This window comes from Pteropus alecto, unplaced genomic scaffold (assembly GCF_000325575.1).
Source record: "Pteropus alecto unplaced genomic scaffold, ASM32557v1 scaffold22, whole genome shotgun sequence".
Lineage (NCBI taxonomy): Eukaryota > Metazoa > Chordata > Mammalia > Chiroptera > Pteropodidae > Pteropus > Pteropus alecto.
Genome location: NW_006434839.1, coordinates 3,978,077 through 4,001,516, shown reverse-complemented (window position 1 = coordinate 4,001,516; position 23,440 = coordinate 3,978,077). Strand labels below are relative to the sequence as shown.

Here is a 23,440-nt window from a genome sequence, read left to right as displayed (position 1 = left end):
TTAAAACAAAACAAGGTAACACGGGATCCTTTGAAACCTCAGAATTACAAGTGGCTGGACAGAAGCCACCGACAGCCGAAAGACCTGCATTCTATCAATGTCTGTGCAGGGAGGCAGTGAGGCAGCCTATGGCCTCAAAGTGGCCAAGCGGTGTTCACTGAACAGTACGACAAGACAACAGGAGAACAGCTACAGAAACCCCATGGCAAACGAGTGCAAGGGCCCCCAGCAAGGACTAACGTACATAGAGCACTGTATGCCCTGTGAAGTCTTAAAACAGGCCATCTAGGACTCCCCTCAAGACAGAGCCCAAACTTACGGTAAACGTCTGTGAGCAGAATACACACTGAGCAGAACAGAGACAACAGGAAGAAAGGAAAGAGATTTAGATTAGAAGTGAGGACGGGAGTCAAAGCCAGCAGTCTAAGAAAGCGAGTAACCACATTTTTAACAGCACACAAAATCAACAGAAGGAAGAGCTCTCTGAAGCTAACTGAAATGTTTCTTTTTAAAAAATTCAGATAAACTAATTTTATATAAAAAGAGCCAAAGAAAAATAGTGAGGTAAAACCTCATAAAGTTATTTTAAAGGAAAAAAATAAGGAACAGAATAACATTCCTATAGATGATGAAAATATACCATAGAATTACAAAAAAAAAGTAGCATACTATTTCAAATGAGCTTAAAAATATTAGTAAAGCGATATATGATATAAAAAATAGGATGAATCAGAATTAGAATAATTCAGAAATGAGGTGATGTAATTCAACAAAGTACTAGAAGTAAAAAAAAATCATTTGGCAAATAAAGATTAAATGAGAAGGAACGAATAAGTTCAATCAATAAAGCCTTAAGAAAAGCAGAAGAAACTTTTAAAAATCAAAAAGAAATAAGGAAAGGGATAAAAAGAATGTGAGAGAAAAAGGCACTTGTTGAAGATAGGTAAAGAAGGTAAAATAATCATATAAAATGAGTTCCTGAAGGAGAAAACCAGAACAAAACAGTAGAATGAACACTTAATTCATGAACACTGTTCTGAAATTTAAAAACTCGAAACTAAGCATTTAGTGCATCATAGATCTGAGAACATTAATGTCTCAAAATGATCTATGCCAAGGCGATTTTTGGTTGGTTGGTTGTTTGTTTTTTGTTTTTTTGGGTTTTTGTAAAAGTACTGGACATTGAAGGAAAATAAAATATCCTTTGGGTATCTAGACAAAAATAAACAACTTTTATGAGGAGAATAATATCATCAAACAGAATGCTTTATGCCGGGAGAAAACGGAATATTTAAAAGATCAAGGAAAGAACATGGGACTCAATGATTTCAGTATGCAGCACAACTAATCTTCAAGGGGCCCAAATGAACTGCTATCATATGAAAGAACTCGGCAAATAATGTTCTCAGAAAATTTTCCTAAAGAATCTTTAAGAGAATGAGATTCAGACAATCAAAATAGTGAGACTTCAACATATTAAAAATGAAAAAGGAGATATAACTTCCTACCTCACAGAAATTAAGCAGACAGCAAGAAAATCTTATAAAAAATAGTTATGTCAATAAATGAAAAATATGGATTAATTAAATTTTTTAATGAAAATGAATTCCTTAAAAAATACTTACCAATTTTTTTAATCCAAGGGGAAATAGAAAATTTGGCTAGTCCCATAAGCATTAAAGAATATAAATCTGTGATTGAAATTTTTCCCACAAAGAAAATGATAGCCCTAGACAATTTTACTGATGGATCTTCCAAGACATTCCAGAAATAGATAACTCAAGTATTATATAGTTTTCCAGAGATTACAAAAAGAAGAAACACTTTCTAATTCATTTTAAAGCTAAGAATATTACATAAGCACGATACAATTTAAAATATTAAAGGCTGATCACACTCATGAACATAGATGTAAAAATCCTAATCAGAATATTAGCAAACTGAAACCGGTGTTAAGGAGATTAAATATAATAACCAACAATCAATCTGAATTCATATCATGCATATAATAATAATTTTTATTAGAAAATCAATTAATCTACTTGAATAAATCTACTTGAAGTAAATATACATGTGTATATATGTATGTAAAGGTGTGATATATATGTGTATATATATAAGAAATAAGTCAGACAGAGAAAGACAAATATCAGATGGTCTCACTTATATATGGAATCTAAAAAAAAAAATGAACAAACAAAACAAAACAAAAACAAACTCTTAGAAACAGAGACCAAATGGATGTTTCCTAGAGAGGAAGGAGTGGAGAGATGAGTGAAAAAGTTAAAGGGGAAAATAGTCAATAACATTGCTACAAGTTTGCACGGTGGCAGATGACTACTAGAATCAATAGGGTGATCACATCGTAAGGTATAAAAATGTTAAATCATTATATTGTACACCTGAAACTATTAAAACTAATATCCTATCGTATGCCAACTATATTTAAATACAAAAAGAAAAAGAAAATCAGTTAAGAAAATGCACCATAATAATAGATCATAGAACAAAAACCATATTATCATCTCAACAGGTGAAGAAAAAAGTTTATTCCCCAAAATTCAACACTTGTTGAATTTAACAAATATGAATAAAGAGAAAAATCCTTAAAAGGCTATCTACAAAACAATCACCAGCAGCAGCGTCTCTACCACCTGTCAGTGAACTTCACACTTATTGGTGATTTGTGATAGCATCCACTTAGAGATCAGGAACAAGTCCATGATACTGAATATCTCTACTTCTTTTCAATACTAGAAAAATATCTACAAAGCTAATGATTAGAAAAGATGAAACTAAATTCTCATGACTTGCAAATGATATTGCCTATGATGAATTCTCTCTCCTCACTAAAAGACACTTCAGATAAAATTCATGAATTTAAAAGCTTAGCAGGAATCTTGATTTAAGAATTTGAAAAAAGAATTTAAAGCAAGATTCTGAAAGTCAACTGCATTTTAATATGCCAACAATGATCCTTTAGAAAATATAATTTTTAAAATATAATGTAAAATATCACTAAAATGTAAAGTACTTAGGAATCTGTTTAACAAAAGATGGCTAAACCCTTCATGAAGAAAATTAGAAAACTCTACTGATAGGCATTTAAAGAAGCCAATTAATCTTTTTAAAAAAAGGTCAATTAAATGTAAAGAGATATGGTTTGAGATGGAAAAACTCACTATTATAAAAATATCAATTCTCTTTATACTGATGTATAGATTCAAGCAATTTCCATGAAAATTACAGCACAAAACTTGATAAGGTAATTCTAAAAACATGCTCTACCAGATATTGAGATTTATAGCAATGCTAGAACAGTTAAAACAATGAGATACTGTACAGAAATAGACATATGAATTGAAAAAACACAAAAGAGAATCTGTAAGCCCATGTATTTGAGGAGACAGAACGGGCTTTGCAAGTCAGTGAAGGAAACAAATGATAATGACTGGTTATGTACGTGAAAAAAAATCAAAATAAAAGTGAACCTTTCTCTCTCACCAAACTGCAGAGTCGATTCCAAGATATTATGACACAACATGAAAGGTAACACTATAAAAACTGTAGAAAAGAGTATGGGACAATATCTTTAGGAGTATGCTATGAAAGTATTTATTTAAAGAACAAACCAAAGATAGAAACCATGCACTAAATATTAATAATTTGACTGCATTCTATTAAATAATATCTACTCAAAAAAAGTTTGAAAAGATAAACCACAAATAGGAGAAAATTTGCAACACATAATTTTTACCTAGAAAACAAAAAAAGTTTATGAGCTATTAAAAAAGAAAGACAACCCAATGGAAAAAAATAGGCAAAAGAAATAAAGAGGTATAGAACAAAAAACATGAATGGCCTATAAATAAATGAAAAGATGCTCGATCTGATGTCTAATCATTCAATGCAAATTTAAATCACAACGAGATACCATTTGACACTGGTAACACATAACAAATTGGCAAAAAAAATTAATCAGTTAATATCAAGTGTTGGCTAAGATGTAGATCAATGGGAATTCATACCCTCTGCAGTTGGGAGTGTAAATTAGAATGATCACTTTGGGAAATTGTCATTACGTGATAAGTTAAATGTGTGTATAACCTACCACTTAAACTATGTCATTGCAGGTTTAAACCTTAGAGAAATTCTTGTACATGGACACCAGGAGAAGTTATGAAAAAAATGTTCATAATGATATTATTTGAAATAGCCAGAGGGGGGAAAAAAAACCCATAAACAAAAACCTGGAGTCTACATGAATATTCATCAGAACATGGATATGTAATTTGTTAGATATTCATACAATAAAGTACTATATAACATGAAAAATTAAGGAAAAGAATATGGTGCTCTTCAACAAGGATGAATCACAAAAATCATTATCTGAACAAAAGAAGCAAATCACAGAAGAGTTTACAGAGGGATTCAATTTATAAAAGTTCAAAATAAGAAAAACTATATATACACGCGTATGTGTGAATACATACATACATATACATACATATACACATACATTCAGATGTGGACTATGCATATATGCAGTAAGGCGATAAACAAAAAACAAGCAGTTATCTCTATAGATGAAGGTCCAGATTGCTACAAATGTTTTATTTCTTAGATTAAGTACACAGTAATTCTTTTTCAGTTATTATTTAAACTGAGCCCATACATTTTATATTTTTATGAATATTTTCTATTTCAGTAAAATTATATAATCTGTATTTATAAGAGAATTAAAAATGAATCTACAGTCTATGGCCATGTTACCCTGAATAAGCCTGATCCTGTCTGATCTCGGAAGCTAAGCAGGGTCAGGCCTGGTTAGTACTTGGATGGGGCACCACCTAGGAAGACCAGGTGCTGTAGGCATAAAAAATTTAAAAAATAAGGGATTGTAAACTGACAAGGTCCTTGCAATCTGTGAGGTCAACCAATGGCTGCCTCGTCATAAAACAAAACAAAACAAAACAAAACATGCGTCTATAGTAACTGAGCTAAAGGATAGCTATTGAAGCTTTAAGAGCTTTTCCACTATTGTGCTCCTTGCACGCAACCTGCTACAAAGTAAAACTGGCTCCAAGCCCGACAGTGGACTCATCCTTGGGCACCTATACTAGTGGTCATGGTTGCTACAGTTTTATTTCCAGGTACCCCCTCCTCTTACTCTGCTTTACTGAGTTACAATTGCAAAAAAAAAAGAAAAAAGAAAAAGAAAAAAAGCTGCCATATCACTTGAGAGCCGTTATTGCCAAGAGGTCTAGGAAGTAGGACATGAGAGGGATGCTGCTTCAGATACCAGGGAGAATCAAACAGATTGTTGGCACTTCCTTTCAAGAGAGTCAACTGTTTTGCAAGTGAACAGATGCTCCACCAGGGCACTGGAGCAGAGGAATTCTGGGAGGCCCATGAAATAAGCAGGCTAAGATGACAAAACAGAATCCGAGAGCTGGGAGCCAGCTAAGCAGCCTGGGCCCAGGAGGTGGCTCCAGGAGCAATTTAAATGATGAAGTGATAGGCACTAATGCAGGGGGAACTCGTAGGACAAGGCGATCCATCAGTGCCAAGCTTATCTTCTGACAAGGAGTAGGACTCCAGCTTCCAGATGTGACATTAAAATGTGATGTCTCCCTTGGGATTGAGCATGGCAGTTTTCCCTGAAGCTTTGGGTTTACTCAGTTAACTAATTATGAGAGAATGTGACATTGGTATTTATTTTTTTTCTACAGGAACAAATCCTTCACTGTGGGGAGAGAGAAGTTGTTTCTGTTCTGTCTCGTTTTATCATTAAAAAGAAATGACTGACACAGTAGTAAATAAACTCTTGTTGGTGAAAAAAAAAAATTCTTTCTCTATAATTCTATCCATTGACTTTAATGCTAACGATCATTTCTTTTTTCTGCAGAGATGGTGGATAAATGAGCAAGATTTGGGTGTTAGAACTGGATCTGAAAACGAACTCTACCACTTACTAGCTGTCTGATCTTAAGGACGTTATTTAAGCCTGTTTTCCCAACTAGAAAATTGAGGATAATATCTACTCTGCAGTGTTATGTGCAAAAGGTTAAATGAAATCACGGAATTGAAGCACTTTAGCACAGTGTCTTCACATAATAAGCACTCAATAAATGCTACCCTTTTTTCTTAATGGCTCTGATACTCTATTATAGAAATAGAAAACATTTTACATTTCATTTATGCCTCCTATCGTCAATTCTATATGACTGAATATCTGATCATGAACTGAAGCTTTATTTTAGCACTATGAGCTAAATTGTGCATTAACCATTTTACTCCTCCTCACCCAGATGGAAAGAAAACTTCCAACGAAAATGTAATACTTCATAATAATGTTGAAGGAAAACAGTTTTCCGTCACGACCACCATCACCTCCACTCCGTGCCCCCACATTCCACCTTTTAACTTTTCAAAGGCGGTATGCGGTTCTGAGCAGACATCACCAGTAAACTCACTCTTCCTCATCCACTGCTGGGACCACAATAGCATTACCTTTGGGGCGCTTTTAACAAATTGGAAAGTGACTTCATGGCTGATCTTCCATTCGAACTCACGACAATCCCATGAGGTGGGCAGGGTATGAATGACTAGCCCCACTTTACAGATAAGCAACTGAAACTAAGAGAGGGTAAATGACAAAGGCACGATACCCAAGCATATTTAATACGAAAGGGTAATCTGTGATAACTGAGAATGCTGGGGTTATTGGACTTGTGAAAATTAGATTTCCTCAAGGATGAAGTCTGTTTTGGAGATGGCCAAAGTGACCAATTATTCAAGAAGTACCATGATGGGTGGAAAGCAAACAAAATAGAAAGTCCAGAGGCATAGGGCTTTATATTTCATTTGTACAATTCATTGGCCCAGCGTGAGACTCAATTTTTCTACTCATAAGTGTGAGAAAGCAAACATGACACTTCTTACCTCTCTTACAAGTATTTTGCAATGCCATTATTATGCGCAATGTAAGCTTAATGATGTGATATTCAAGAGATTTTACACTAACCACAGCAAATATGGACACTTACAAATGCATAAACATAAGAAAAGATATTTTAAGTTCTAGTAGAAAATCTTGGCAATAAAGAAAAAGACTAAGAATATTTTTCAGGGACGCACAGTCTAGATGATGATGAAAAATTAAATAAGATTAGATAAATCACCATCATAATTTTTACATATTTACGTATTTGAATTATTTTTGGAAGTTGTAGAATCAAACTAAAAGGGATAAACATGTAATAAATTTTTGAAGCCACGAAAATATGAAAACCCTCTAATTTGGATAATGTTTCTTTAACAAATCACATATACCAGTTCTTAAAATAATGAATTCTGAAGTGCTGTGAATACTGAGCAAGTCTATCTGGTGGTGGTCACCTTTTGGGACTTCCAAGGTCACTGACATGTGATAGCTCATAACTTCTTAAGAAGTTCTAGAGGACCACAGAAGTGTAATTCAGGAGTCCCGCCCTCTCTCTTTTTTTTAGAATGGGGGATAAGTTCTTATTGATTAGGAGACAGAAGCAAACAAAGGGGAACCTTAGTTCAAAATAAAAACCGAACACAAATTTTTAGTTTATCATTTGGATCTAGAAGCCCAAGACCTCTAACTACAGTAAGAAACCTGCCATACCAACACGGATGAGAAAAATAGCATATAATAATAGCTCATCATTAGGCGATTGATTGCCTAATTCTGACTTAACGGGCCTGAAAATTTGCCCTGTGATTCTTCACATCACAAGATACAACTTCATTCCAATGCTGGGAGAGATTTTATGATATAGCAGCAGAACGGGTCTGCCCCAAACTCCCTCTCTCCCAATGCATTCATTTAATAAACATCTCTTGGATGTCTGCTATTTGTTGGGATCTATATCAGACTCACAGGAGACAGATAAATCAAACATCAAATCTATACGTTAAATCTTAGAATAAAGAAAAATAGTCAATGCAACGATTGGTGGGTCGGAAAGCTCACACAGATGATGAGATAGATTAAGAAGGTCTCAAATGGTTGAGCATCAACTGTGTAAATGGCAAAAAGTAAGAGCAGCTTCCTGTCAGAAAGAACAGTAGAGATAAAAGCAGAGAAACTTAATAAACATGATAAGTCCCAGAAATTAGATGCAGTGCTGCACAACAAGAATATAGGGCAGAGTTAGAAGGGAAAAGATGCCGAGAGAAGCAATAAGCAGTAGACAAAGATTCCATCATTTAGGACTTTCTATTCCATGTTAAAATACGACATTGGAAAGCTGAATATAATTATTGGTCTATTGAAGATTTCAGCCCGCAGGCAATGGAAGATTTTCACTACGGAACAATCTGTTTGGTGCTATCTAAGTGTGCAAAGAACTAAAGGAAGGAGATCTAGAGGGAGATGATCTTTTACTGGGAGATGACTACTCAGTAAAAGATAATTTTAAAAGTCCAAGTAAGACATGGAGAGGCCCTACACTGAAGCAACGGAGATGGAAAAGAGAATAGAGATAAAAAAAAAAAAAAAACATAAAAAACAGATTGACCGGGTAGAAACAAGGAGATGAAGAGGAACGCATAAAGCAGCTTTCATGTTTTTCACTTGCCTGGCTGAATACGTAATGGTACCCTTAGCTACATTAGAGGCTGCATGAGGAAGAAGGCCAGTAGTACTCTTAAGAGCCCTACTTTATCTCTCTTTTATAAGATTAGTTGCATTTCACTTTGTATCACAGTAGGTATGTGTCATGCCACCACCCCTTCCCCACTAGATCCATAAAGTTCCTTGAAGGGAACATTCCTGTATCACATACCACAAGAGCACATTTGTATAGCATGATTACATAGCATCACCGACCCATTGTAGATTCTTAATGAACATTTTTGAACACCTGGTTGAATAAGTGAACAATTGCAAAGGGTAGACGTGACAAAACCATAAATTTTATCCTTTGAATGAAATAGTTGTTTCTTAAAATGCAAATAACTCATCTCAGCTGAGAAATAACTCATACCACTTACAAATTTGCTTCATTTCAGACTCCTAACACCCTGGGCAAATCCCAATGTCCAAACTAGAAGGGACTTTTGGGAATATCTACTATAAACCCCCATTTAAAAAAAAAATCTGTGATTTGGAGAAATTATGTGGCTTCCCCAAAGCCACAAAAAGTTTCTGGTGATGGGACAGAAATCAGGTAGAATATATCAAGCTTTAATATTTGTCAACTAAAATGGTTGCTAACATATTTGAAAAAAATTTAAGACATGAAATTTAGGTACGGTGAATTAAGTTTCTAAAAGTGTTTGATATTTCACACGCAGAAAAAATACAAAGCAAACATCTTAAAGACATTTTTCTTAAATAATTCTTCCCTCTGACAGTGAAATGCAAGGAACAGAGCTCAACTTTTAATCCTGAATTAGTATAAGTAAGACAGATTCTTACCGTGATCTTCTGAAGAGACTGGTGACCTAAAATGAGATAATAAGCATGATAAATCTTTTGTAAATGATACTGAAAATTATAAGTACAATGATCAAGAATGATCTCATAGAAATTATACCCCCAAAATTCAGTTAAATAAAACTTCAATAGAGTAGACAGTGCAATTAATGTGTTGGTTGTATGAAACATCCCAATCAATAACTCCCAAAGCTTACCTGGATTGGTTGAGTGGTGGATGTTACTAAAATGTCTACTGCATGGAGTTACAGGTTAAATGCACAAACTTAGTTAAGTCTGGGTTTATCACATGCAAAAAAGAGAACTCATAGAAATGTGACAATAGATAATATCCTGTGATGTCAGTGTCACTAAGTGTCCAAGGCCAGGTCTCCAGAGAAAATGCCAGAGATGTAAATGAGCCCTAGATGTAAAAAAAAAAAAACAAACAAAACAAACAAACAAAAAAAAACCCACTTGGAAAGGAAAAACAAATGAGACAAGCATAAAAGAAATGGCAGGTACCCTTATCATGATCAGTTTTTTGTTTCCACTCTTTGTGGCATTTAATGTTTGAATGAGAATGACATTGACCCTCTATCGTATGTCTCTAACCCTGTGAGAATCAGGATGCCAAAAGAAGACAACCCTTGGGGTCCCACAGAACTTTTATAAATCAATGACTTGCATGTTCTATTTGGGGTTCGGCTCTAATTCTGATAGATACCAATGGAGTGTCACATAACCCCTTGCACAATAAAACTTTTTTCTTTCCACAGCTGACTACTAATTGAATTACTCTGAGCAATACAAATAAAACCTTGTGGATCAAAGACACAATCTTAACTACTAACTTACTCTTGTCTGGGGAGAAAGAGAGACATGCAATACTGGATCCTGAGGTGTTAGAATTTTGAAGGAAAAAGCAAGAAATCAGTTGGGAGGAGTCTCCTCTAAACAATCAGCTTCCTGGTGCCCACAGCAGGGGGATGACTAAAGGCAAACGCATGAGTTTGCTAATAAAGCTATCTGTTAATATAACTAATATGTATGAGATGTGATGGCAAACTTGTGGGAAAGAATGAATCTGTGGATGCACGATGGTTAAAGTAAAATTTTAGCTACTTTGGGATACTCGATACTGCTTTACCTTCTCTACTGATCGGTAATATTTTGGTCCCTTATGGGAGAGAACAGTAAAGCATAAAGACATAGTAGTGGTATCAGCGGCCGTGTCTAATCGTTTTAACCTTGCAGGTCTCTTCAAGTAAACTGTTGCATGTGAAAATGCCAGAAGGTCCCAAGATTCAGTGCAGAGAAATTGGCATTTGGGAGATGGACACGGGGAACAGAGAGAGGACACCTAACGCCCTCCTCAGTTATCACTGCAGAGTAAGCTGTTTGAAAAACACCACTCGGTCTCCCTGGATGGACCTGACCTGTCTTCTCCGTGGAGTCCCTCTGTTTGACACCAGGCACACACTGGTCTTCCCCACCAGCTTCTGAGTTCCTTGAAAACTAGGACCATGTCTTATTTAAAACATCCTGGGCTCCTGATTAAAATGTGTTGAACTGAATTAATTTTCATACCACCACCCTGGTTCAGATACATTCTGGAGCTCCTCAAAAAGTCATCATGTCACCTTCAAACTACCTTCAAGACAAGTTTGCAGCTCTTAGACCAGCCATCAGGGAAGAGCCTCAAGAAGGACCCTGATGCTCTAGATTGGTGATGATGTGGGCACTCTCCGAGACAAAAGACACCCAGTGATGGAGAAATCCACTATTTGCCTTAACGATTAGGAAAAAGAAGGAGAGGGGGTTGAATAGAGGTGAAATGAGATTGGAAGGTGAGTCTAAAGAAAAACATATATTGAGATAACATGAAAGAATTTCTTAAGCTACCCAGGGCATAACAAAGAGTCAGCAACAAGGAAAAGTCTTCACCCTTGGTGTTTTCTGATGGGAAGTAAGCAAAAATAAGTCTCAGATTGGTTGCAATTAATTTGTCACGGAGCTACGGGAACAAAGAAAAACTCATGCCAATGAACGACTCAATGTCCCAGGTGAAGGGCTGGGGCAGTGGGGTTATTTGCTGCCTTTCTGTAAAAGCCAAGCACTAATATTAAATCTGAAAAATTCCAGATGGCTCTGTTAATGTCCCAAGGGGATGCATCCAGGCAGCGGGGAAGAGCTATCGATTTCAGAGTGTTTTCTGAGGATTAGTCATGTTGAGTTTCTGTGCTGGACGTCTCCCACACGCCTGGATTTGTGGAATTTCAAGACATATGGAGTATTTCAATCCTCACTCAGTATTTCACCTTTCCCTGTAACGAGTTACTAAATTATACAACCAAGACATGTACATCATACATTATGCCTGCAAATGGGCATACAAAGTTTTACAGAACTTAGCTCAGGAGGGGAGAAATATCATGAGATCAGCAATATGAGTAGTTATTTTTAAAACAGCGGGGTTGAGTTCCAGGAACAGATAATCTTCCTCAACCTAGCGACTAAAGAATGCATGAAGGCTCAGGGCTTCTTCTTCTCATGGCACCTGAAAGATTTGTGTTTTGTCTCAGTTAGTTTATTTCTCTTCCAAAGACACTTTGTCCTGGAGATAGCATCTGCCTCACAACAAAAACTACAGGATTTAGAGTTTTCCTCATCGTTGTCTTTTATTATGGTCTACAGAATATTTATACTTTTTTTGCATCATTTTATTTGGTTTTAGTTTTGTTGCTGTTGTTTTTTTACATTTTTATTTACGTTTCATTCAAATCCAGCAAAGTAAAACAACAAAAACAAAACTTAAGTCTTGCATTTAAAAATCTTTCTCTTATTTTATTAATCCAGACAAATTATTACTCAGGTTTGAATGCTTCAACTTTTATTGATTCAAAACTGAATTAATCATTATTACTTGAGACCCTATTAAGTTCCAGGGCCTGTACCAAGTGACTGAAATACAAAGATGAACAAGATACCAGTTTCAAGAAACTCAATCTAGTGAAGGTGAAAAAATATGTAAAAAAACGATTATGCTTAAGAGAAAAAAAATGTACTGATCAAAACATATATGAAGTAAGGAGGTAGCGCAGAAGAGAGGGAGACCATTTCTGTTGCCAAAGAGTGAAAGAATGCTTTAGAAAGCAAGAACCTTCTGAGCTGGGCTTTGCAAGATAAGTAGAAGCTTCGTAGGTAAGTAAGAAAAAAGAAAAAAATCCAGGTAGAAGCAACAGGCAGATGAAAAAGAGGGCAGATACATAATTGATATGTTATCAGGTACGCAAGTAACTCAGCGTTGCTAAAATGTAAGGAAGTAATCAATATTAGGACTGGACACATAAGAGGTAGGGGCCATTTCACACAGGGCTCAAGAGGCCATTTCAAAGCGCTTGTCATTTACCCTCTAAGCTAAATGGAGCAAAGTTGTGAAGCAGAGCTGTCCCACATTCTCGTTTGCGCTTTTGAACAGGCGGGCTATGGGTGGTCAACTACAAAAAAGCGAGAATAAAGGCAGAGGCACGCTAAAGACTACAACTACTAACTTTCACGTTAATTTCTCATCTCTTCAATATTTTTTTCCCGCAATTCATGGAAAATAACAGGGAGCATGAGAACCAGTAAAGGAAGCATTATCCCCTTTGACTAAACTAGAAGATGCCCATAAACTGGAATGATCATATATGAATAAGAGCTACCAAATACAGTAAAATCGGATCAAATTTCAGGGGGACACAGAGAGCGCGTCTCGATCTCAGTCAACTTAAGAGATTTGAGCTACATCGTGCAGCACAAAATTCATGACAGAAAGCCCTCCCCTCTGAGCCCCGCATCCTGCCCGTCAGGCTGGAACCAAGCCCCATTGAAGTGTTACTGAGAAAGCGTTTGAAGACAACAGACTCAAAGCCAAGCTTTCAGAATCTTCCTAATGATCCACCCCAATCAGTTCCAAAAAACGACTTAGCCCATGCAGATACAAGTCACGAACAAAAAAGGGGACTCAGCATGATTTCGACATAAAAATACCCCAAGAAGGAAGCAGCAGAAGGGTGCACGACGAACAAACATAAGCCGGGGAGGTACTAAAAAGCAGGTAAACACTAACAGATCTCCAAGAAATTTAGAAACGGAAAAAGGGTAGGAAGGGATGAAGGAAGATATAAAGAGATGACGTAATAAGGGATGGAAATAGTCTTCCACAGACAGGAACTCAAAAGAAGAAATACCACGATCACGAAATAGCCATAAAACCATAGCAGAGGGAGAAAGAACACAGGTTCTCTCAGAGTCTTTGAACTAGTAAGTTACAGAGAAAGCTTGAGGGCTTTTCCCACCGTGTCCCCACGGTCTTGGGAAAAGAAGATGAAGAAGAGGTGAATAACCGCTAAAAGATATTAAGAAATGATCCATTTGCTTATCCATCCATCCGAGCTCTGTGGAAGTGTGTTGCGCCTTTTTTCATTTTGATTTATTTTTCTATGAGTTCGATTTGAACACTTGCTAGTAAAAGTCTCCTTTCCAGTGTTAACAACCCCGCTTAGGAGAACATACATATTTTTCTCTCCTTTTCATTCAGGCGACACTTTTCAAACCAGGGTATGCATAGGAATTTGAAAATCAGAGAAGCTCCAGGAAAACAAGACATTATTTTTAGATGGGGAATTATATAATTTAACTGGTAAAATTATAATGTTATTTTTATATTGAAACTGGCACAGCCACATTATGGATCCAAAAGCAAAAGTCACTTGAATTCTTAAAATAAAGCAATAAACTTTAAAAAAAAAATAAAGCTATGTTTGAAGCAGTCAGCTTCAGGCACTGTCTCCAAGGTCCCCAGGAGGGTATTTGTTCTCTTCTGGATTAGAAATATTTCCAAGGAAAAGTCTGAAAATATGAAATGATTGACCTAAATAGAGCTATAACATCTTGGAATGAGTCATTTTATAAATGAATGTATGCTGATATCAAGAGTCTGAGGGAATGAGACATCAAGCATACACTGGCTCGTGGCTACTATATTAGACAGCACTGCATCCAGACCCTGTTGTCACTTAAGACATGAGGAATCTCTAAGAAACTCAAAGGCAGTTGTTTGCATTGTCTTCCATCAGCACGTTTCCCTTCAAGCCTTCTAATCTTTTAAGTAGATCAGTTATAAGGCTTGAGAACACTGTAAGATGTGCTCAGTTTTCCACCAGAAAAGTAATAATACATAAGAGCAAAAAAGAGTCATAGTGATGAAGGCAAAAGAGTCTTGAAGAAGTACTGCACTCTGATGATGGGTTATTGTTTTTAATCAACAAAGCCGGAGCTGACATCATGGGCATTGTGGCTATTTCAGTCTTTCTAATGTGGTACGATGCTTTGCAATACGTTTAGATGCATGCATTTCTTGGCAAGCTCGATGAAATTCTTTAAGCCTACGAGCTCATCCTAACACAATATCTTTGTTATTTGAATAATGCTGTCCTGGCTCTACTTTTTTGAAGTCTCTATATAATATTTTGCTTTTCTTTTCATCCCATGGTTTGAATTCCACAGCATCCACGTCTTCGTGATTTGGTCCTTCCTTGGAATGTCTATATCACCTCCTCCCTTGGAGACAGATATGAGGTCAACAGACGATCCATTTTAGGTAGCCTTTCTTAAAGCTGGAGGATAAAGACAATGAATACTGGGGACCCATCTAAATGGGTCTTTTACTTTTTAGAGAAAGCCATCCCCACTAATAAATGTCTATCTCCCTTCTCAGTGTCCCTAACACATATACCCTCAACTTAGCATTTCTACACCATCCCCTAGTGGGGAGCTGGCCAAGGAATGGGGTCACCACATAGAGGTGAGCTTGGAACAAACATGTAGAATAGTTTTAGAGCCGAGTCTGAATTGGCACAAGAGCAGGGATCTGTATGCTGAAAATACTCAGCAGCAGAGTATATCTCTAAAACCGTGGATGGGAGGAAGACCTCTGACGTCACGGGCCTGGCTGGACGAGCCAGGGCTTCTTTACTTCCCAGCTACCATCAAGGAATTGTAGAGAAAGCAAAGGCAGGATACTAGGGTGAGCTAGAAGCTGCACTATCTCTACACTCCGCTTGGCGCATCATAAGTAAACCGTTCCTTGGCTGCGAAGTTCTCATCAGGGAACAAAAAAGCACACTCACCAAAATCAACCCTCTTTCTACAAGTATTTTATCAATTTTCTGTTTTATGTCTGCCTTTTCTCTCTGTCTTCCAGCTTTAGGGGCAAGGACTACAAAACACTGTTCGTTCACTACACGCACGGGGTGATCATCCACATCTTACTTCGGGAAGAGAAAGAGAGGCCCCTGGTTTCCAGCTTCATATCGACTCCAAATGTTCTTGCCATTTCGCCTTTGTCATTCTATTTTTATTTCTTTTTCCTTTTGCTGACCACAGCCCTGAGAGTTCCCTGGGCTTATCTCAACCACCTTCCTCACACTTGGGTGGAATCCGATCTCTGTAAAACAGCCTCTCATCACGTGAAGACAGCAGAAGGCTTCAGGTCTGGGCAAAATTGCCCAAACAAAACTCCTGAGAAATGGCCCAAGTGGAAACTGATTTCCCAGCGGGGAGCCCCGCCAGGCACATTTCAAGAGTGCACCCCGCTGCTGCAGAAACACCGTCCTTACCGTTCTGTTCTACCTTGAAGCGATGATGCTACACACATACGATTTATTTCCTGTTGATGGACAAAGAATTTTCACGTAAATCAAGCGAGCCCAAGCATGATTTAATGTGATCTGAAAGCACAGCTGTAGATGATCATATCTCAACAACAGCTTTTTCTCCCTGGAGCTACCCTCAGGGATATTCACTGCCGAGAGGGCTGCTATGTCTGGTCGATGACGTCATTTTGAGGGGTTGGGAGCGAAACAGTGAGATCGTAGATCTAGATGACATCTTTACCACCATGACTCTAGCATCTCGAACCGGGGAAAGTAGAACCCCCGATCCCTTAGCACCGAGAATCCGCATCGACCGTACAATCCTCTCTTTGTTTGTTTTTCCCCCCTCTGATTGTGAATATTGCTTTGAAGACAATGCACAAAGCACGTACAGTACAAGACAGCAGGCGAGAATGAGAGCGAGAGAGATGAAAGTTACAGTGGCCGCACAAAGTGGCATTGAAATGGGAAAATGACAAACACATTCTCTATTCAAGTGGTCACAAACCCTTTCAGGGACTGCCAAATAGCTTCAAAGGTAACATTCACCACCAACAGAGGGGAGGGATGAGGAAAGACTACCATCACAGCAAGGAGAGATGGGCCCTTGTGTGCAGGTAAGAAAATGGGTCCTAGAACTCAAATAACAAAGTTCGCTTGTGAGTCTTTCCTTCGATGTACATTTCTGCTAATTCCCTTCATGCTCATAATTTCTTATTCTTTAAGACTCTCTTACCTAAACATGTACCCTGATGAGCCCCAGATGCGTTTTACTTGAAATATCTTGCATGTTTTTCAAATAAGTTATCTATTTAGTTACATTTGGCATTTAAAAAAGACCTCTGTTTTTCCACTAGATTGTATGATCCAATTTCTCCTATACATGCTCCTTAATCAGTTTGCTGAACGAAAAAAAAACAACCCTAAATGCCCTTTGAGCTTGAAATTTTACTGCCACCTGCTGTTGATCTCTAAGAACTGCAACAAAATGAGGGGAAAGGAGTTTCTTTGAATTCTGAGGGTAAAGAGATGAGCAGAAACAGGCTAACATGGGTGGTAGACATAGGGAAAAAATAGATAAAAGAGATGGTGTTGAAGAAACTGATATTTAACAAGTTCATTCGACACGAAAACTTAACCATCACACTTCACATTACTTAAAATATGAACACTGCTGGGAAACATTTTAGCATTCTGAAGACACACAAAAACACTGTATTTTAGACACAGTGCAGTCATGCAAATATAAAAGATGTGACGCTTCACATTAGAAATAAGTATTCGCAATAGAGCGGCCAGCTTAAGTTCTAAAAACAAGAGTAAAAGAATTGAAAAGACAGGTGATTCCAAAATCCAACCAAGGGAGACATACCCAGTGGGGAGAATCCTCTAGAAAAAGCTGCTGGCTTTATCCTGGGGACTCTGGGAGCCTTGGTCAGTAGCTCTTGTTGAGGTACAATCCTTATCTGGAGTTTTGTGAATGTGGGTTTCTTTTTTCTTCAAGCATAAATTGAAACACATAGCTCTAGATCGTACAGGCAAATCACATGAGTGCCACGTTTACACAAAAGGCCATCTCATATATTGCGTGGTTCAGGATGTGCAATATCTACCTGTGGGGTCATGGTAATTGATCAAGGGCTTACCCAGCGCTCACTGCTTGTGTAAAATTAAGTAAGGGCTTCTGAATCCACCTTTAGAACATGGAAGAAAAAAAAACGGTGGAGTTGGAAGCTGCTTAGGCACTTCTCCCGAAAATAACCATATTATAACCCAGAAATTTTCCTATCAACATCTCCTCCCACCTTATTCAGTTCTTGGAAGAGGAAATGCAGGTTCAAGACACTAGCATGGGGAGCAGACAGTGTCTGTCTCCTTCCAATTCTTCTGCATCTAAGGACCAGATAGTTTTAAGTACTATAAACAAGCAAAAGCAGTAAAGGAATAAACAGCAAAGCAATAAATCTCATCACATTACGAGAAAATGGTAAACGAATACAAGTAAAGCATAGTAACATTGAGAACAGGAAGTGAAAATGAGCTCTACAGACTCCTTGAGAATAATTCCATTAATTCAGTGTTTGAATATTCAGCACTGCTACGTGCTGAACTCCATCCCAGGAGTTGCAGGAAGTCCTGCACTGGTAATATCTCGTCCATCTTTCACGGAGATTTTAAGGGGGTTGTGGAGCAAGATGAACATTACGCAGAGTAGAGGAGAAACCTGCAGAGCAGTATTTGTGGTGCTCCTTGCTCTGATGCCCGGTGATTAGCATAAAGAGCCAGAAAAGTTAGGAAAAGGGACAATGTGGTCTTCAACTTCCTGAATTCCAAATAAGTAGTCTCTTCATGTGGTAGATTCGTTTCTTGTCCCAGTCTCCTTCGGGTTGTGGGTTCAGGGCTCCCAGAAGTTTCTGAGAGAATTTCCACACTCCATACACTCCCAGTCCCCTTATTTCTAATGCCACTAAAGGCCTCTCCTTCACATCCCCGACCCCACGCCTGCGCACACCCAGTGACTGACGACTGATCAACGTCCCTCCCACCTGATATTTGCAGGCACATATTTTGGGAAGGATTTTGAAATTACCATTTATACTTTCAATCAATTTAATCAAACTACTAGTCAAAGGCAGGTACACTGAGGAAAACAAGAGTTTTAGTGAGAGTTTGAGAAAGAAGCAAAAGGAATGCAGGTTATTTTGGAGGTGAGTGGTTAGACAAGAGAGAAGGTTGTCAGGAGGCTCCTGAAGCCTTGAAACAGACCTTTGAACACGGAAGGTTCTGGACTGTGAAGAAGGAGGAAAACGTGACGAGGAGCAGAAGGGCCAGGACACAGAAGCCCACTAGGACCGCCTTGCCTTCCCCAGGACTTCCTCACCCGTGTTTCCTGGGGTCTCTGCCCCTCTCTCTGTGGAGGAGGGTAGAAGAGAGCCGATTCCTCAGTGATCTTCAGAGGAATGACAGGGGATGAGGACAGCTTTGGAGAGGCCAGGAGAGAGGACATACATGCAGAAATACTTCATGTCGCAGGTAGATGTACCATAGCCATATTCAGGAGAAACTATGGCTTCTTCTCCCTTCTCTGATTGTTAGAATTAAAAACAAATATTCTATGATAGATGATTGGATAAAGCAGCTGGGGTACGTATATACAATGGAATATTACTCAGCCATTAGAAGAGATGAAATACTGCCATTTGCAACAACATGAATGGACCTTGAAATAATCATACCAAGAGAAATAAGCCAGACAGAAAAGGTTGAAAATCACATGATATCACTTATATGTGGGATATAAACCTAAATGCAACAAATGAACGGGACAAACAAACAGAGACTCATGGACACAGACAATACACTAGTGGTTCCCAGAGGGTAGAGGGCAGGGGGAGAGGAAGGTAGATGGGGAAAAAAAATTAAAATCATTTCTTCAATTAAAAAATTTTTTTAATGTATATCTAATAACCATAAATAATAATAACAATAAAATAAAATAACAAATATTATCTCAGATCCTGATTGGAACCCTTACTTATCAGGTGACAATCTGAGAGAAGGAGAGGTGGCCTCCCACGTTCCCTCCCATTGCTGAAACCAGCTGTGGAAGGCCAGCGACATCTCCAGAGCACAGGTCCCGAGGTACATAGACTCCCTGGGGTGGGATCCTCTCAGAACGACATGACAGTGGACTTAACTTTGAAAATTTGCCCCCTTTCAGAAAGGAAAGAAAAAATTATTGTTCGAACCTTCAGAAACTGCCCACTTCACCGGCAGAATGGACATGTTCCCAGCATGCTCTGGGCAGTGATTCTTACCGCTCTCGACTAAATTTTAACCCCAATGCTTAGAAACCAGGCCCTCAAGGAGCTAGGCCATCATTTCACTGGACTACCATCTCCTACGTCCATGGCAACTCGTTTTAGCTTGGATTCCATCCAACTTATCCCGTGTGTCTACTCCAGTAACCAAACTAATGAGATTTCAATGTCAAGCTGTCACCACTGGGCCCTTAAGAAAGACCTGGTGACTGGTTCAAGGATGAGAGGGTCAAGTGCACAAAAACAAGTGGCATAGTGATCCTGCCCCCAGCACGTGGCCGTTCCCAGGAGATAGATGAGACAGGCCAAGTTCCTAAGTCCCCACTTCTAGCATAGCCACAGAAAACCAGAAAAATTCCCATTCTTTTATTGGCTTAACAATATTCTTTCTAATTTCTGAGTGCAGAGGAAGGCAAAACTATCATTTTCCCAGTTTTAGAATGACGCATAAGTGGTTTTGTCACAAAAGACTCTGTCACCTTCCTGCTAGCTTTCCTTAATGCCCTAAAACAGAGTGTCACTGGAAGAAAAGAGCCATCTTCTTCTTTTGTTATAAAGGAAAACTCCAATATGTCCCTGAGAGGCCCCTTCCACTGTTCCCTGCCTGTCAGCAAACTCGGGAAACGCACTTTTCTGCACACGTGGTCCCCAGGCTTCCGAACGCTCTAGGTGCCTCGTCTCCTTCGGTTGACAATCCCTAGGAAGCCTCAGGGTTCTGCTCCCTCCATAAAACTGTGATGGTTTATTGTTCCCCACATTCCAAGTTTCTTCTCCAACCAAAGAACACCTAAAACCTCTTCGAGGACTAAACGTTGCTGACGTAACCAAAATAATCCAGAGGTACGACATGGGAGACGTGCCAGCATCTCACTGCGGAGGCTTCTCAGCATGATTCTCCCTCCCCTCCCCACCTGACTCCTGTGCCCACAACTTCCTAAACCCACCAGACTCAGATTTTACCATCCAATCTGTAAAATCGCAACATCTCTCTGAGTCAAGGATTCAGTGCATCTTGATTTTTATCATGTGAATTCCCTGGATCACACAGATCCTTATTAAAATTTGAAACATGTAAATGGATTCTGCAGTCTAACAAAAATGTTTAACGTTTTCTATATCGTTTTGTGACAACTGCTATAGGATCAGCATGGGGTTTATGATAGCACTACAAATAGGCATTCTATTTTGATTTGATTGAGCACCTATTCTCCAACATCCAACACTCGTCCATTCACTCTAAAAGCCGTCCTGTGGATACGGAATGAGCAACCCATGGTTTGTCCATCCAAGGAACTCACATGCTTTAAAGAAGGATCCAATCCACTCCCCTCCCATTCGCAATATTTCTGAGGTGTGAGTAGGTAAGGCTGCCATCTTTCACAAGTGAGAAAAGAGAGTCACTTAATGGTAATAATATTTGCTCATGCTGTAATTGTTGGCAAAAGCTGGAGCTCATGAAAATGAAAGGGCAGGCTTTCTCAGCATCATTTTAAATAAAATGGATGTTTAATATTACAGCACATATTACCTTAATAAGCTCTTTTTTTCCCCTATCGTTGGCCAAGAATAAGATCTGGTGCATAAAAGATTCAATTCTGGCTCTGCAAACTGACTAAACTTAGAAATGGAAATGTAACTTCATATCCAAAAAAAAGGTTTAGGGTCCCGAAATGCATAAGTGTTTGAGGTGCAATTATCAAAAAAACAGAGAAAAAAAATCTCTCATTAAATATTTTGCACACATAAAGGGACAGTATTAAATTTTGCTTGCTTAAATGGAGAGGGTAACAACTTGGGATAAAGCAAAAGAAAAAGAAGAAAGGAAGATGCATGTCAGCTATAATGTAGTTTTTCCAACCCGAGTGATAAGCCAGGGAGAACAAGGTTTAGACCTATCAAAGGTGAGTAGGGATGGAACCGAACTACCTTCATGAAACAGATGCAAGGGACTTTCTCTAGCCTGACAGCACCAATTTCATCCCTAAGATATATTCCAGCAAAACGTGCACCCCACTAAGAAGATTGCTTTTCTCCCTCTTATCTGATTGTGATGTTGGAAGGATATTTCCACAACCCAAATCAATGTTCAATACTCTGTCCTCTTGAGAACCTGGAGTTTTGAGAATAAGCACAATTATCTTTTTTGTTTTAATCAGAGTTTCAGGCCACCTCCTGATGTTCCAGGAAGGAATTGGGTAAAGAAAACAGCTGAAGACGAGAGTGGAATTAAACTATCATTCCTATGCTGGGCCCAGAACTTTCCGAAGTTTTGGAAGGAGGGAGGCTTCCAGACTATCTTCTTGATATGGTGGTTCAAGACTGTAAACTACACCAAAAAAGACAGTTTTTCAGTTTAATGTATTACTAGGAGCTCTGGATCTCTCCAAATAACTTGCCAGTTCTATAAACTTCCTTACACGCACAGTGGGTAGATTGATGCTAAACTATCGTTGAGGACATTTAGTTAATCGAGGTGCACTTCTGGTTATATAATGATGAAAAGCAGACAAGTATCTGCTCATGTGCAAAAGTTAAAGAAGCATAGAACCCTTAAAAAGTTTTTCTTGAGGCTAACATTTTTCATTGTTTTTTAAAATATTCCTTCTTTTCATGTCAAAAAAAATAAAAAAGTGAAACGTGGAAGAAGCAGTGCATTCTATTTCCTCTTGTTTCCAGAACAAGTGCTGTAGTATAAGATGTTAGATTCTGTGAACTTCGCTTTTATTTTACCATGTACTGAGTGATGCTGTGTACATAAATGAGTATATCAGTTTAATTTTTAGACTACCACATGGCATGTTTAACTATTTTCTTCTTTCAAATGTCTGTTAATGCAAAGTAGGCTACTTCATAATAATGTTAAAAACAAAATACGCTAACGATGTAATTAAAAAAAAAACTTTAAAAAGTAACTTATTATGTGCAGTCCTATTTTTACAAATGTTTTCTACTATTGGGTGCTTTTACTTTTATTTTAGTTTTCATTGGATAGTATTCAACCATAATTAAAGTTGCATGAGGTGATTGCTTCACATTTCTCATACCCATATTTCGTTGAGTGCTGTCTAAAACTGTTGCGCTAGCCAAAGTAATGCCATGAAATCATATGTGGACTTTACCCACGAGTTACTGTCAAAGGCCCTGTTATTGCCACGTGAAGAGGTGCTGACTTTGCATCTGTGCTCCACCACCATGTTCAGACCATTTTATACATTTCAGTGACCTTTAAAAGAAGGCAAAACCAAGTACATAATGAAGATAGGTTTCATTTAGACGACTATATTTTATATTTTCATTAAACCATACAAAAAATATTATGTCTTTCTGGCAAATAACTACCTCCTTAACTGTTGAACAGGCATTCAAATAAATTGTACATAGTAAATTTTACAGTAGCTAATTTATTATTAAATGTGAATTTATGCATCATCACTTTAAAAGGTTATTGTGTTCTACTGCCTATTTTA

The 23,440-nt window shown here is 38.0% G+C and overlaps 1 protein-coding gene and 1 pseudogene across 1 annotated transcript in view; one reads left to right on the top strand and one right to left on the bottom strand.

Moving 5' to 3' along the window:
- The window catches only part of DGKI (diacylglycerol kinase iota), a 200,818-nt gene that overhangs the window by 37,012 nt on the left and 140,366 nt on the right, over positions 1 to 23,440 (bottom strand). Inside the window, exon 22 of the mRNA XM_025045818.1 lies at positions 9,455 to 9,480. Coding sequence (XP_024901586.1) covers positions 9,455 to 9,480 — 26 coding nt within the window. The remainder of the gene's footprint in view (positions 1 to 9,454; positions 9,481 to 23,440) is intronic.
- LOC112478865 lies at positions 4,757 to 4,875 on the top strand (annotated as a pseudogene).